Source organism: Protopterus annectens, chromosome 8.part0, assembly GCF_019279795.1.
Source record: "Protopterus annectens isolate FY-2018-M chromosome 8.part0, PAN1.0, whole genome shotgun sequence".
NCBI lineage: Eukaryota > Metazoa > Chordata > Ceratodontiformes > Protopteridae > Protopterus > Protopterus annectens.
In genome coordinates this window covers 1,568,755,506-1,568,773,068 of record NC_056741.1, presented here as the reverse complement: position 1 = coordinate 1,568,773,068, position 17,563 = coordinate 1,568,755,506, and the positions used below count along the sequence as shown (strand labels likewise).

The following is a 17,563-nucleotide window of genomic DNA, read 5'->3' as shown; positions in this document are numbered from 1 at the left end:
TGAACCAGTCGCACCTCTGCTTAAGGATCTCTAAGATGTCAACGATAGAGACATCATCAGAGGATGACTTGGGGCACCCTTCTGACTCCTCGAGGTCATTGTCAGAGGTAAAAGACTCATCCTGGGAGTCTACATGCTTCCTCTTGCATGTCCTCTTCCATGGGGGCTCCTCGGAAGGGTACTCCAGGTAGGTCTCGGAAGAATGGGGGCCACCTGCCAGGGCTCCTGAGGCTGCGGGTCTCTGCTGTCCAGAGAGGGAGTAGATGCTGAGACGGAAGTAGGTGCCCGAGGGGGAAGAGTGTCAGTACCCCTGGGTGGAGCTGATGATCGGGACAGCATGCTCCTCATCATCTTGAAGGCCGATCTCACCAACTCAGAAGACCTCCCTGGCTCCAAGCAGATAGAGGACGCTATCGGCTCCCGAGCCATTAGCTCCAAGATAGATGTAGGGTCCCAGCTCACCCTGGCCGATGCACCGAGAGGAAGGCTTGGAACCGAAGAGGTCCAGTTCCAGGCGTCCCGGTCAGGGCCGACTGGGGAGCTTCAGCTCCTAGACACCACGGACGGCACCGAAGGTGTCAGAGCAGAACTTGGCTCCGAGACAACCTCGGGGGGGGCTGGAACCGAGGGTTCCACCATTGGTACCGAGCACTCTGGCTCAGAAGCCCAGCACGGCTCGGAGGAGGAATCACAGAAGGGATAATGGACTCGAGTGGCTCCGGAACTGGCTGGGTCGGAGCCAACAGTATTTTCAGTAAGGCGGATGACTTCAGGAGTCTCAGCACTACTCTCTCCACATCTTCTTCCAATAAGCTCCTGGGAGATCTGGAAGACAGTGTGGGAGATCTAGACCTCTGTAGTATAGTGGACCTTAGTGTAGGGGTAGACTGGCAAAGGATCTGTAGACCGGCTCCGATGTCTGCCATCAGTGGTCGGCTCTGAACTGCCTGGTGCCGACACTGTAGCCATAGTAGTAGTATCCTCGATTGGTTCCGAACTCAGTGGAGCCGAGGAGGAAGACTTCTCAGGTTTGGAAATTTTGGGACTCGGTTCAGATGCACCAGCCGGTGCCGGGAATGCCTCTTAGAAGGTTATGACTTATCTTTCTTGGAACCATGCGATTTAGAAGAGGAGGAAGAGCTGGCCAGGTCATCCTCAAAAGAGGGCTTAAGGAGATCTTTTAGTATCAGTTTATTCTTTCTCTCCTGCAATACCATGGCACTAAATGTGTGACAAAATAGACACGTTTCTTGTAAATGGATGGCCCCGAGACAGTACACACAGTTACTGTGGCCATTGGTAATGGACATCTTCTGCGAGCATTTCACACACTTTTTAAACCCAGAGGGTTTATGATCTTTAACCTCCTTAAACATCTCACTGAAGATGAAGCCAACGAGACACAATCAAACACACAGAGAGAGGACTAGGTCCTCTAACTTAAACGGGCCTAGCCCTGAATGCACCAGCAAGCACACAACCATGAGGACTAGGTCCTCTAACTCAAACGGCCTAGCCCTGGGCAGAAAGAGAAGGGAGAAACCTAGGTCCTCTAACTAAAATGGACCTAGAAGTGGATAGAGGTCAGAAATAACAAATTTAGTAACTCGCGCACACACACACACACACACACACACACACACACCAGAAAGAGTCTCTACATAATAACTAAGCCTTATAAGAGATAAGGGTTGAAAGATCAGAAACCCTGTTCAGCTACGGCAAATATGGCAAAAAACTATGCGGACTACTATGCAAAAAATCTAGCTTAAGCTAACAACACAGCACACTGAAAACACAAAGTAGCTAAGCTGTACAGAATACTAAACACACAAGTTAAATTAAGTGCAAACGTGCATAGGACACTAAATATTAACGGTATCTGAACTACTAGAGAAAAAAACACTAAGGGCAAAACGCTCAGACAGAAACAAACTGGCACACAGGATACCAATGAGAACAACAAGGCCAACGGCCAACTAGTTCTCAACAATAATTATCTAAACAGGAAAAAATATATTGTAAATGCTAAACTATCTAGACTATAGGAAACAACACTCGTAAATGTTATATAAATCTATCTAAGGCTGAAAATAGCAAAAAATGTAGCAAAATGTGTTAGACTTAGCCACTGCCAAGAAGAAGCACATCTGAACTCGTCGACCAGGCAAACGAGATCTGGGGATTGTACTGGTGCACTATGGGATACCTACCTAGCCACAAGCCAACTAGAAGACTTTGAGCTTGCAAAAAGGCCGAGTCGGAGCCGAGGAGCGGCTCCAAACCCATATGTAAGAATGAAGGCGAGATAGGACTACAGAACATGGTTGGGTTTTTCTACGTTCAGGAGCAGTTGACTTTCAGATCGAAGGAGTCTATCTGGATGGTACTGAATGAGTAGGGAAGAAAGGGCAGGGCAATCTGATGGTCTGAATATAAGTTTATGTGCAGTGGTTAATTTTAGATATGTAAGATAGTGTAGGAGTTCTAGCCAGTTTAGTAGGTGTAATGAGACACAATAGTGGGATGAATATTTTGCACTGGTCACAAATTTTGCAATTTTATTACAGCAAGTTTGGATTTAAAGGAAGACTGGATGTTGGTAAGAGGGGGGCATCATATAATAGAGATGGTAGCAGAAAGGAAGTAGCTAGGGAGAGTTTAGTGGGGTGGTTGAGGAAGTATTTGTGTCTGTAGAGTGGGCCAAGTTTTTGCTGTATTTTTTTGATGTTACCGTGAATGTAAGTATATAAGCATATAAGTACCTTTCAGGGGAAAACCTTTCACATTACTTTTTGTTGTTAAAACATGTTTTTTTCGTGAAATAAATACTTTAAAGCTGTGGATACTATTTTCATTGACTGTCATGTAACTTTTATGCATTTTTTAACAGGAGAGCACTTTTTTTTACTTTTGATGTAAAATGTTAAAAGTTGCTAAGATCTACTATGTCTGTGAAAAAAATGTGTTTATTTTACTTTTTGGGGCTGATAATATTGTTTTAAGGTCATTTTTACGGTGTATTTTTCTGTGAAAAGTTAATATTCTGCAGCTGTCCTGCTTTACCAATTTGCTGTTAAGATTCCTTCGGAAAGAAGCACAATTTTCAGCTTGACTCTGGAACTACCTACTGGTCTCTTGGTCAGACCTTTCTCCAGCCACAAAAAGAACAAGTTAACTAAGTAGACATTGCCACCAGAGCAAGCTAGTAATTTGCCTTAGGCTGTTTAAGAGTCTATAGATACGTCTTCCAGGGCTGTGGCCACTGGTACTATTTTGATAAGTTTTGCTTGGCTACATTCTCTGAACCTAACAGAAGATGTTAAAAATGAAATTTTGAATTCTCCTTTGGAGAGGTTATCAAAAATGCAATGATACAGGTAAGCTGATAGAGGGAATTTCTCAGAAATATTTAGCCCTCCTTCTCAAAATTTTCTACTCCCTCATTCAGTTTTGAAAAAAAAAACAAAATAAACAATGTCAACAGAATGATAGTAAGCAGACATTTAAAAATCAGTGGCAGGGAGAATACAAACACAAAGCTGGAACATCCAGAACAAAGGACAATCAAATAAGGCATGATGACTATATAAGGGACCTTGCCCCCACGGAAGTCCATTATACTTTCATGAAACTCTGTATCTCCATTTCTCACTTTGGCAACATTTGGTCTCAGCCAAATAGGTTCTGAAGCTGATCCAGCTAGTTTACAGGTGGTAATGGGAGGAAATTCATCCTTTCCAAGTGATTCCTCCTCATCCACTCGACCAAACCCTTTACTCTTGTTCTACACTGCATGCTGTCTCAGGGGGTAATAAGAAGCAGTTCCTCCTTCCTAGTTGGGAAAACAATTTTATTCAAGAATGTTTTTAGTAACAAAGAAAGAAAATTCTTGGAGAATAGTTCCCAACCTGTTACCCCTTCTTCTTCATCTGAATTTTTTTATTAATCTTACATTTAAAAGGTGCATATTATCACATTCATATTCATCCAGATTTCAGGTATTCCTTAAGGTTTTGTTTATCTGGATCACATTACCAGTTCTTTGCTGTACCCTTTGAGCTATCTGCTGCTCCAAGTGGGTTCACAAAGTGTCTAGCTCTTGTGATAACTCATTACAGGCTATGGGGTATCCATATTTTCCATATTTAGATGATTTGCTTACATTTACAGAGTTTTTTCAAAGTGTCAGAAATCTTTCAGTTGGACAAGGGATCTCCTACCTATGCTGGCATTCCAAGATAACATTCAAAAGTTCTTTCTGACCCTATCCCAAAGAATTGTTATTCTGGAGTGCCTGCTAGACAGTATGAAGAACTTTTCTTCCAGGGTGTTTTCCACTCAGACTTCTGTCACTGTGAGGGAATAGCTCAAGATTCTGGGTCTCATAGCGTTTATGATTATTATGATGCATCTTGCATAATACATCTTAAAAAGACTCCTCCTGAGAATGATGCAATGTTGTCTGAAGTCCCATTTGTCCAAGCACCACCACTCATTGCCTTTTCAAATTCCATTTGCAATTTTTGAAGAGAGAAATCACTTAGTGGAGACATCAAAGCAGTCATTCGCAACATGACTTTGCTTGGGGAAAAAAGTGTCAAAGGGGATAAAAGTAGGAGCTCTCTGGGACAAGAAAGGCACACAAAGTACATAAACACAAAAGATACATTAGGTCTTATGAAGGCTCTCAACTCAGTGAATCATGTGTGGTCCCAGGATGTTTTCAGGTAGTTAAAGACAATACCATAGTGATGTCGTATATAAGCAGGCAAGGGGAGCCAGATCTTATTCTCTATGAAACTAGCCATGTTAGCTTGGGATATAACTTAACATCACAGTACAGTCTCACTCTACAGGTATCTTACATTCCATTAGAGCAGAAAGCTGAGCAGGACAAAGGCAGACCCTCATGAATGGAAATGATATGGGTGAGAGGGAAGGTTCCCTAAAGCTTTGGAAGCTGGCCAGCTGTTTATCCTATGCAGAATATAACACATATAACAGGCAACAGCAGCAGTGATCAATATGAGGCACCTCGCACATTGTCGATGCAAGTTTTAAATGCTAAAACTCCATGAGAATGGGTATTATACTCTGTACACTATATCTGAATTGTATATTCAATTGTAAGTGCTGTATATAGTTCCAGTTGCTTAATTATGCAAAGCTTTGATTATGTACATGCCTCAGGACTGCATTACCTGTCTGTCTTTCAAATAACTACTACTGTGTGTTTTGTAGGAAGCTCACACCACAAGAAAAAAGGTAAGCTGTCATGGAAAAGATGTATCTAGCTATTATCTGTACCATGTTATTACTCTGTTACTTCTGAATAGGAGACAATTCAGACTAATTACTGATCATGCCCCCTAACATGAGTGTGTCCCATTAAATAAAGATGCATAGGGCTGTCTATGGCTTCTTGAGCTTACAATTCTATCATGTCTACATTCAACAAAGGCTTGGAGAGAAGAACAGCAATGCGAAAGGCCTATCTTGCACCCACATCTTGGCTTCTCTGATTGCTCAAAACCCTGGATCTGAGCTGGGAGGAAAAAAGTGTAACAGACAAAGGAGTTGTTATATGAATGTAGGTGAATATGCCCTGAACTATTAAGCTATGTATTCCCTCTGCTGCCTTAGAAAAAGGCGAATGGTTCCTGTAAATATGACTGCATAAGATATGCCAGCTTCAGTTAACTACACTTGAACTAGGGTATAGCAGGAAAATTCTGGAAACTGGTTCAGGTTATAAAACTCTGAAAAGAAAATGACAGATGTCTATAAAGTGTTATGAAGCATAATCGGAGCTGCCATGGAAACTGTTGTGTTGAAGTTGCTGTTTGTGAATCTTTGGAGGGGGGGCTTAGCCTCATACGATTTTTGTTTTGGTTTTTAATTTGTTAGTATTTTTAAAGTTCAGTTTGGGAAGCCTTTTTTTTTTTTTTTATAATTTTGTCCCCATAAAGTTGCTGATGCTGACATGAAGGCAGGCATGTTTACTTTCAGTCTTTTCATTCAAATTCAGCCTGTACTCTATATGCAAGTCAAGTGCAGAGTGTAGGTGTTGGCTTAAGGGACTAAAGGCTGCCCTTCCTATTTATGAAAAGAATGAAAAAATAAGCTGCTGTTTTATTGCTATGTGTTAAAAAATTATGCAGTTTTTCCTTTTATCCTGTCTGATTTGCAAGGCTTTTTAAAGGTATAGAAAAAAACTAAGCCTAACCAAAGCAATTTTGTCATACACAGATTAAATCAAAAAGTAGCTCAACTAGAACAGTATAATCTTAATAAGTGACTAATCCAAAAGTCACAAAACAACTTCATTAAAAAATAAATAAGCAACGGACAAATTTACATAACTGAAGTTGCAGGAGAAGCCTTCTCAAAGCTCTTTTATTCCCTTGTTTTTTTTGTCTTGCCGATACACATATTTCAACTTCAGCAGTCCATAATTTCTGCTCCCAACCCTCAGGTCAACCAAGTATGATAAAATGTGCCCCAGACATGCATTTTATTCATTTTTGCAAGGGGAAGAGCCTAAGACAGTTGGCTATATCACCTACATTCCCGTAATGAACTTCAAAAGTCCTTCCTGCCACCATTAAATGTGAAAATTAGTGGGTTTTGCCTGTATGATTCATTAATACATTATCAATTTTCAGTTCCACTGAATGAAAGATTATCTGTCTGCACCATCTGGTTGGACCCTACTAAAACATCTGATGCCTTTTATCATGATCGTATCATAAATATTGCAACTGCAACACAGTCTAAAACACAACTAGCTGTCTGGTAAAAAAACAGTGATACTAGTCATTAAAATTTTCAAAACAGCAAGTGATTTTTCCATAGGATCTTTTCCTTAAATATTATTAATTGGCATTTTCTAACTGCCACTAAAGTGAGGGACCACATATGGATTATTAAATTTGTTGATGACTCTAGAATGTAATATGTAATAAACGTCTCAGTGGACTTCATGTTTCTCGCTTGAACTTTGGAGTAAACAGGTGTGTTATAGAACTGTTTTCTAGAAAATATCGGATACCATGTACAAAGCCAACAAGCTAGTAATGATAATGACAGATACAATTTGACATCTATAAATAAAAATTTTGATCAAAAAATGCACACCAGATGTTTACAGAAATAATTTGGTAAGTAATATGTGGTTCTTTAAGGTATTACCAATAGTCCTGCATAAGAGTGATTTGTCTCTATAGTTAAGTAGCCAGAGTATTAGAACTGTACAGTGGAGGCTAAACATTTGATCACTCTAGATACAGCTGAAAAAAGCCACTAGATCAAACTAACAACTGAAGTGAAGAATTTAAAATGTGAACAATTCCTAAAAATTACTCGTGCAGTTTTCTTGTTATTAACATTTACAAAGGAAGGCCTGCATTTGTTCATAAGATCTTCTTTGAAATGTTACTTGAATCATTATGTCTTTTTCTCAGGAGTATTTGTCACTGTTACTAATCTCATTTATGATTTACTAAGCACACTTCTATGAAATGAAGAACTGTTCCACTGAAGAAACTACAGGATACCATGAACAGCATACAAAATGGAAATTTGCTATTTAAATCAGATGTCACCACAGGCAGAAAGTGTGACAGATTTTCAAACCAGCTCCTACTCGGGTTTTAAGAAAAAATAACACTGCACAAATGTGATAGTACTGATCTGCGTCAATTCTGAAAACAAATGGACACAAAGAAAGAAGGCATCATCAGACGCATAGAAAATATCTAATGTTAATTACATTCTGTTTTTATAAACGCTATATCGTAAGCTTCTTTTATCACAATAGACCTAGGTACTGTTTTTCCCAGACTGATACTCATAATGTCCTTTTTTATATTTCATCAGTGCAGTAAACACTGACCCCAAAATGTAGTCTGAGGAAATCATTAGCACGAGAGGACAACTTATTTTAGTACAGAACCAATAAATGCATGACATCTTACATGTATGTATCTGTGGAAAAGAAACAAGTAATCTCCGTCATATCCCCTAACTCTCAAAAAACCACTATAGTGGGTCCAAAACAAAACAGTGTAAGAAACTTCTCTGTGTGGAAGTTTTTCAATTCTTGTATGTCTAGTTAAGCACTATATATTAAAAAGCAAAAAAAAAAAATCAGAAAATGGTAGTAGAAGTAGTCAACTTAAAAACGTCCTAAATCAAAAAATAAAAACTTATTTTGAAATATTATTAATATTATACAGAATTATTAACTCTAGTAGGTATTCAGAAGTAAGCCAAGCGGGATAGATAGTCTGTTTTCAGTCCAAAATCCTTTATTAAGCACATAGACAAGCGATCCAGACAAAACAAAGAATAAACAGAATGATAGCTTTATCCCAAACTTTCTGACTATATACCTGTTATCAGGTATGGGAGTGGTTTATTTAGTTGTAAAACAAAGTGTATTGGTATACATGTTAACAAATTCAAATCCCTTCCCCCATCCTTATCAGTGTGATATTCCAGCTGGTACTGCCCTACATACTAAATGTCCTAATCATTTAAATCTTAAATAAAATTAAAAAAAATTAATAATGATGTGGTACTTCTTATTAAACAGATTACTATTAAAATCTGTAACTTTATCAAAGACATTGTATTACATGGTTGGAAATATTTAAACATTAGACTATCTGGCAATGAAAAAAAGGATATTTTGGCACCCAGAAAATATACTATCCAAAACATAATCTAGTTCCATAAATTATTGTTAACAAACATAACTTTTGTCCCTCTAGGCTTCTTCAGATCTGTGTATAAGAACCCTAAAATATATATATTTACAAAAAAACTTACTAAAATTTTTGACAAAACTGATTTATAAACCCAGAGTATAAACAGGTGTTCATATCTCGAAAACCACAATCATTAATACAAAAATGTGAATTGCAGAATTCTTCAGCATAAACTGATATGCTCAGCAGTTTTCATTAGATTCAAAACTTAAAAGGAAACTTATACATCACAAGAAACAAGTTAATGTTAATTGTGCAATATTTTATAAAGAACTTGCAATATATGAACAAATATACAATTACTCACATACTGTAATCATCATTTGTGTTCATCCAGCAGTGGGCTTTCATATGAGGTCAGACAGTTCTGTCCATGTTGTTTAATTTTTCAAAGAGTTAAAGGAAATTTGAAGATTATGACCTTTTGTGCAATTCTGCATTTGAACATTGCTTTCTATATTCTTTAGCTTATTATAGATAGCCATGTATCACTGGGTGCTGCCTGTAATATAATTTTAAGAAGATATTTCCCAACAGCCTGAATGTAACACAGTTTTGTTTGCTTGTTTATTTCCATTTGTTTGCCAGTATAGTGTGACTGGGTCTTAAAAGACCCCTTTTCAATGATGACTCAAGGAGAAAAGATCCAATAAGTTAACAATAGCTAGCAAAAAGTAATCAAATTACATAATGTTAAGCATAACATTCTGATAATTGTTCGCAATCATTAATGCAAATATGAATATGCAAAAGTAGACACCTAGTGGGAGTGGGTTGGTCCTAGAATAATTTAAGAAGGAGTCATGGGATTTATGAGCTAACCACACAAAGGCAATCAATTAGCACACAAATGCTAAGAAACATGGTATACTTTATAGCCTAACCATTCTAGTTACCAATGATGGAATTGTTACTTTACCTGTCTCAGGAAAGGTTAATTGGTCTGGATCAAATTTGCTTGCAGTCCTCTTCTTTTGAAATAGACTTTGCAGTTGCTTATACCTTCCATATTGTCTATAATGTTTCAGTCTATAGTATGAAATAAAGAGAAGGAAGCACAAGTACTGTAAGGGACTGCAGTCATTATTGCCACACACACATTAAACTCTCTAGCTAGTAATGGTTTAGCACAGTCTTAAGATTGCTTGTCGCAATGAGTTTAACATGTTATTTATATGTAAAATCAGGATTTGAAGGGGGCTGCACACTAGATACCAGTGGTCAAGCAGTAATATAATAGCACTCACATATGAGCAGCACTGCCAAATGTCCTCATTTCAAATACTTCATCTCCTGTAACTTGCAGCACAGATTATACTTTGGGCTTTTCTTTTAAATGTGTTTTGTCATACTGACCCGTCCATACATTATTTCATTTTTGTGAAGAAGAACCTAATCTTAAAATGGCTTAAGGTCACTTACATCACTTTGTTTAGATTAATTTCTCAATGTCCTAGCAAAGATCTTGGAAACCCATGCAGCAAAAAAAAAAAAGCACAGAGAGCAGGGTGACATAGTACTTTAGCAAACCAAACAAACAGTAATCAGATTCTGATGAAGTTTTGTACTGAAGGATCTAAAGCACTAAATTTAATAAGCAAGCGTTCTACAGCTCAGAACACCAGTGTTTGTTTGGTTTCTTACTAGCATTTTTTTCTGGCACAGCTGGGGCCTGGGATTATTTCATTTTTGATTAGTGTAATATAGCATTTAGAGAGTAATATAGTAGTGAGGGCTGCTGCCTTACAGGCTTTGGTTCTCAATTTCACTTCTCAGCTTTACTGCCTTCCATACAGATTCTGCATGCCCTCCCTATGTCCAAATGGGTGTTTGCCTGGTATCCCACATTTCTCCCACCTCCTAAAGACATATGGGATGTGAACTTGTAATTGTCCAAACTACTAGTGTGTGTGTGTGTGTGTGTGTGTGTGTGTGTGTGTGTGTGTGTGTGTGTGTGTGTGTGTGTGTGTGTGTGTGTGTGTGTACATGTTATGTTTCAGTGTCTTTGTCTATTCCATGATATACAGCATCATAGCTGGGATTATTCTTCTACCTTGTGCCCACTCCATGCCAGGATAGGTTATGATTCTCCCATGACACTGAAGTTATTTTCCAGAAAACAGTTTCTTTAACTCATCAACACCTAAATGGTGTAGAATGTCACACCTCTGGCAGCATACACACATCTTGCATTCCGGAGCATTTTCTGAAAAGTAAATTTAAAAAGCATAATGAAAAGAAAAGTAAATACTTTGTGAACAATACAGGTTATTAAAGTTGTATAAATTGTAATGTTATCAGTAAGAAATATTCTTTGCAGTGATTATAGTTAGTGCATTCATAGACTTACCGTAAATACAATAATTTATCAAAATGTACTCAAACTGAAACTTTTATTTTTTGCACAATTTTCACAATTGATCATATCTTGGGAACTCCATAATCTAGACATATATTCTTAGAACATTTTTGTTAAATCAGACATAAGCTTCCATATGACAATAAGAAATTCCTCTATGGGTACACATTTATTGAGACTTTTACAGAAATATGAAAATGTATGCTTAACCATATAATTAGCAGAATAAATAACATTGAATATTTTTCAAAATGTGCAACCTACACTGCAAATTTTAATTGCAGTTTTCTTTGACAACATCTAAGGTTTCACCTGATGCCATGCAACAGTTTTTAAGTCACTTGTTTTTTGAAGTATTAAGTATATATTGGAATAGTGTTTATTTTCATAATTACTAACAAACAACTAGCAATATATCTAGTATACCTTGACATAAAAGGACATTGACAATGAATTTTCTGTCTCCCACCATGGCATATCACATTATACCTTTCAATAATATGTAGGGCTCTCAGTTATGAAAATATAAACATAAATACGAAAATATGAATAATAAGTTATGGACAGTGATTAATTTGTCTACTGCAATATATCTTAGTATCATTTTGTTATTAAGTCCGTGTAATTTATAATAGTACCTATTATTAAGCCAATCTGGTGGTCCCCTGCCATAAACAAAATCTACAACAGAAGGGGGAAACTGATGTGGAAAAAGGTGAAGTCCCAAGACTGGAAAACCTCCCTTATCAGCCTCAACAAAAGATTGAGATCCCTCATCAAATCCTCTAAAGCTAGCTATGAAACAGAATTGCAGCAAATAGTAAAGACAACCACAAGGCCTTCTATAGTTATGTAAAGAATCTCCAGGGCAATACCCAGATTTGCTCTGAGCTACTGCACAGTGGTACCTCCTATACTGAGCAAATATACTGGTTGACAGATTCAGTGCTAACTTCACCCCCACCAAAGGACTAATCAAAATACCAGTAGATTGCCAGGCACCCAGTATTACTGCTGCACAGGTTAAAACAGCACTATCCAAGGCCAAGAATACAGCTTCTATGGGACCTGACAATATCCCTTGCTGTGTTCTACATGAACTACAGAGTGAACTGGCACATCACCTGTGTGCCCTGTTCAATCACTGCCTCACCTCAGGCTTTGTCCCTATTGAATGATGCACTGCTACAGTCATCCCTCTCCACAAAGGAGGAGCAACTACAGACCCCGGGAATTATCGCCCCATTAGCCTGATGAGTCTGATATGCAAAGCTATGGAATGCATCATCATCGACCTAATAAACAAGGATACAGGGGATCTCCAAACTCTGGATCCTACACAGTTTGGTTTTGTGAAGGGTATATCCTGCCTGCTCAACTTGGTTGACTTCTTTGTGTCAGTCAACAGAGCTGTGGATGAAGGCAAGGTGGTTCATACAGCCTACCTTGATCTGGCCAAGGCCTTTGATACCATTCCCCACTCAAGAATCATAGAAAAACTCGCTAAGTTAGGAATCAACCCCTATATCACTAGGTTGGTTGCAAACTGGCTCACAGATAGAACCCACAGTGTGAAAGTAGCTGACTCCAAGTCAGTCTGCAGAGCAGTCACAAGTGGAGTCTCACAGGGCTTTGTCCTTGGTCCTCTCCTGTTTGATATCTACTTCTCTGAAGTCCTGGCCAACACGAATGGACTATGGCTGACAAAGTTCACAGATGATTGCAAGATGGGAGCTATTATTAAGTCCTCAAGTGATGTTGACATCCTACAGAAAGGCCTCAATGAGACCAACAACTGGTGTCAGAAATGTATTCATTGTTCTGCTGTGGGGGGTTGTGGATCCGATCCGGATCCGAACCCATGGGTTTCAGCTATGGATCCAAGCTTCCAGCCTCTCCCTCACCATAATGCCCCTGCCTACCCTACCTCCTCAGATCAGCCGAGTTTGCCAAAGCAACAAAACCCTAAAAGGGTAACATAGAATAGGCCAGAGGGGAGGAGGCAGATTAAATGAATACACCTACTTCCAGATGGACGTTATGGTGAGTACATAACTAACTTCTAAATCTAGGGGGATATTCATTTGTCTGCAACCTGACAGAGTCCCCCCCTTACCTGAATCTTGGGCGGCCATCATGGAAGGATATTCCGAGCACCAAGGAGCCAAAGGATGCTCTACCCTAGATGCAAGATCCAACTTAAAGAAATAAATGAGATGAAGCCATGAAGCACATGCTGCTGCATCATCTAGATCTAGAGGATCCTAGCCCTGAAGGCTGCCGAGGTAGATACTGACCTGTTGAATGGGCATGAACCCCGCGGGCCTTCCTCCTGAAGCTTGATAAGCAAAAAAATGCTGTGAAAAATCCAGGGACAGAGAAACTTGAGATTGGCTGATTTTCAAAGGAATTAAACAGCTGGTCGGATTGCCTACATCCAGCTGTCCTGTTCAGATAAAATCTAAGTTGCCTGTGAACATCTAGTGAATGTAGCTTCTATTATATTCTGTTTTCATATTTAGGAAGTTACAGAAAACAGGGAGGTTAATGGGATGATTTGATTTTTGTTCATTTTAGGAAGAAAGGACGAGTTGCCGGGGAGGTCCTGGGGAGACGGTCGGATGAAATGCAAGTAAGGGAGGGAGGTTTAGCTGATGCTGCAAGCTTGACTCTGCTTCTATGATGTGATGTAATGCAAAAAAAAAGGCTGTCTTGTAGGACAAGAATTTGAGATCCACCGCCGCTGGCTCGCTCGAAGAGGGGCGGTCAAGGCCTGTAGGACCAGAGAAAGGTCCCAAGGAGGAACTTGTTTTATAGGGGGCTGAGAAGAAAAGTACCTTAAGAAAAAACTTTACACAATTTGGCTGACATAAGAGGATTAGAGTCAGTCATAAATGTGTAGTGAGAAATTGCCGCCAGTTGTACTTTGACTGTGGAACTGCTGGCACCATTTTGAGAGAAGACCTTGGTTAGAACACCAAAGGAAGAGGAAAGAGGAAGGATTCAGGCCTTGCCATGGCCGCCCGCTCAGAGAAAAAGGAAAGCGTTTTGCTTTGCCAACCTTTCTAGTGGATGGTTTATGAGCTGCCACCAAAATTGCCTTAACCGGGGACATGTATGAAATATCCGGTCAAGAGAGTGGAACTGGAGGAGCGTAGTCGGCTTGCGGGTGTTGTCAGAGGAGGAGGAGGAATGCAGGATGGATGGAACCCACCCAAGAAGCTTTCAGGCAAGGAGGGTCATAGGCATACAGCATACCGAAGACATAAAGCGTACCAGCCAGCTCTTGCTCTTGGGTACTCGGGAGAGAAATTATTAGAAGCCTTGAAAAACTTGCATCGACTTTGGTGTTTTTGAAAGCAAGCAAAAGATCGCATGAAGGTTCCCCGTGGCGGCTATGCGTTCCGCTACTTGATGACAATTGAGACCACCGTGGGGGTCAGATGAATGCGATCGAGCTTGCCCGGCTTAGGGATTGGACCGACGATGTGCGCTAAGTTATTAGAAAGCGATTGTGGAGATTGCCCATTCCCAAACGATTTAGAACTCCAGTGCAGGAGGAAGGCTCAGACTCCTTGTGTCTAGCCTGGCCCCTATAAAATCTAGAGCTGTGTGGGGCCAGGGTTGATTTCTTGCTACCACTGCTATACTTTGGTGAACACCCTGGGGGCTGTGTGGAGACCAAAAGGGAAGGACCGAACTGTAGTGACTGGCTCCCCAGCCGAGCGGAGAAACCTCCTGGGCGCCTGTCCCTGCCAAAAGCCCTCCCGCTGACCGGGTGGACGCCTGGGAGGGACTTCAAGTCCGCATAGCTAGCAGCGGCGCCTTGCACATGGGAGAGTAGCCCCGAGAAGTATTTGTAAAGAGGAGCTGGACGGAGCTGGAAACAGTGGCCGGGGTCCGACCTCAACAGCACTGATCCCCGATTTTTGATCCCCGGATCCGGCAGGTCGGTCGGTCCGAATCGGCGGTCGGCACTAGGATCGGGGTGGGTCCAGTACCCCCACTACTCCCCGGCCACCCGGCTCGCTCGTGCCTGCTCTCCAGCTGCGATAGCGCGGGGGGGCGGGTGGAGGGAACAATAGGGTGTTGAGCCTGAGCTCCCCGGGGAGGCAAAAACACTCCTGCCACAGGGGAACAAACTAGCCGTGGCTGAAGGAAGGAAGGGGAGCGGAGCGAGTCTGGCGGTAAAGACCACCCCCAAGACAAGACAAGACCTCTCTCCCTCGGCACCCTGGGGTTGAACCCCGTGTTCAACCCGAGACACTTAACACAACACACAGTGCTATCAGCCGGTGAGAGCTTATGGCCACACCGGAGCATTTGGAGAAAATAGATTTAGGAGTTGAGCTTGGATCCATAGCTGAAAAAAATGCCCGGTTCGGATCCAGATCATGGCCTTAAGCTCAATGTCAAAAAATGTGTTTTGTCATCATCCCCCTTGGGGGAAAAACCCAGTTCCCTTGAATTACCACAATGATGGCAGTCCACTGAACACAGAAGGCGTTGTAAGAGATCTGGGTACACAGATTGACAGCAACCTCTCTTTTGACCACCACATTGCCAATGTGGTCAGAAAGTCCTTCTATGTAGCACATCTCATTACTAAGGGTTTTGCATCCAGGAAGAAAGAGGTCATTGTCTCCCTCTACTCTTTCCACATTAGGCCAATCATCGAGTACAGTGCCCCATTTGGCATGTACCTCACTAGACACCTGCAACAACTGGAGAGGCCACAAAAGTACCTCACAAAGAGGATCCTAGGCCTTAAACACTTGTCCTATATGGACAGACTAAAAAAACTTCAACTATTCTCCGTCTCATATCACTTACTTAGAGGAGATCTCTGCTTGACTACAAAGCCATGTCTGACCCAGCTCTGTTAGAAATGCTACATCTAAAGAAATCCCAGTCTCTCCAGACCACATGCTCCAGAGACCTCAACCTCATCACCACAATCAACAGAACATGCTGGAGGGACAGGTTCATAATCCAGAGACTGCCCATGCTATGGAATAGACTTCCCATACATGTCAAGCAGAGCACCTCACTGGCCCTCTTCAAAAGAAATCTTGATGAGTGGATGGGAAATAGAAAATTCACCCAGGGATCACTCCAGTGGCTCTACTCGACAGAAGCACTAGGAACTAAGGTCGGGTGGCATGAAGCCAGGGTAATCCTATGGGCTAGGCTTGTAAAGGCTCCAGGGCCATTAGCCTAGTACACACCTAAGAACCTATGACCCTATTAGTTAGTAGGGCACTTAGCAAATGAAGCCAGAGTCAAAAAAGTTCTGAATGGCATAAAGAACTATAGGTGTAAACTGGAAGTATACAAAAAAGGCACTGTAGGCAGTGTAAGTAAAACATCCCCTGTAGGGCTCTTCAAATTCAAAGACCTGTACAATAAGTAAGGAAATCAAACATTAAAAGCGTTTTCATTTGTGTCAGAAGCTTTATTTCATCATTAGGTTTGATAAAACAAGTAGTATACTGTGGAAAAGTAAGACTTAATGAGGAATCTTTGGAGAGTGATATCAATCTCTATCAAAGCTGTGTAGTTTTAAATCTGCTGGGATAAAAGCTGTACCATATAAAGTATAATAACTGAGCAAACTAGACAGGCCTTCATTCCTCTTCTCCTGGCTCATGCATGCATTGAATGTATGTAAATAATTTCAATCAGGCAAATGTTAATTACAGCACATTTTATAGGTTCATAGGTTCATAGATTAGTACTAGGCTAACTGCTCTAGTGGGCCATTTTAAGTCTAGCCAATTAACCCATGTGACAATAAAACCTTGCACCTTGTGTTTGACAGGTAAACACCTTAATATAACAAGTTATCAGGATTTTAGGCATTAAAGATTACAAAAGGCTAATTTGATGGGTGCATTTTATAAATAACGTGTGTGTGTGTGTGTGTGTGTGTGTGTTTGCGTGTGTGTGTGTGTGTGTGTGTATATATATATATATATATGTATATATATATATATATATATATACATATATATATATATATATATATATATATATATATATATATATATATATATATATATACATATACTTACCCGAATTGCAAATTCCAGAGACAACAACACCAAACTTTCAATAAACTGAACCTGAACATTACTGATTATTTTTTACAGTGAACAGAGACACTTGGCCAACATGGGGAAAATTGCCCTTTTCCCAACTGTAGTGCGATCCTGGAGTCAGTATATTTAGTTGGGGGGCACAGCCCTCCACCTGGGTGGGTTTGACATATTTTGGTGTGTTATTTTGTTAAATGTTGGTCAAGTGTCTTCTTTCCCTGTAAAAAACATCAGTAATGTGAAGGTTCGGTTTATTGCAATTTCATTGTTGTCATCTTGGTAAACTGCAGTTTGGGTAAGTGTAAATTTAGTCTATGTATATGAACATTTAT

General features: G+C 40.2%; 1 protein-coding gene across 1 annotated transcript in view; it reads right to left on the bottom strand.

Moving 5' to 3' along the window:
• LOC122808514 overlaps nucleotides 1-17,563 on the bottom strand; it is a 1,519,214-nt gene that overhangs the window by 131,002 nt on the left and 1,370,649 nt on the right. Inside the window, exon 18 of the mRNA XM_044079469.1 lies at nucleotides 9,694-9,803. Coding sequence (XP_043935404.1) covers nucleotides 9,694-9,803 — 110 coding nt within the window. The remainder of the gene's footprint in view (nucleotides 1-9,693; nucleotides 9,804-17,563) is intronic.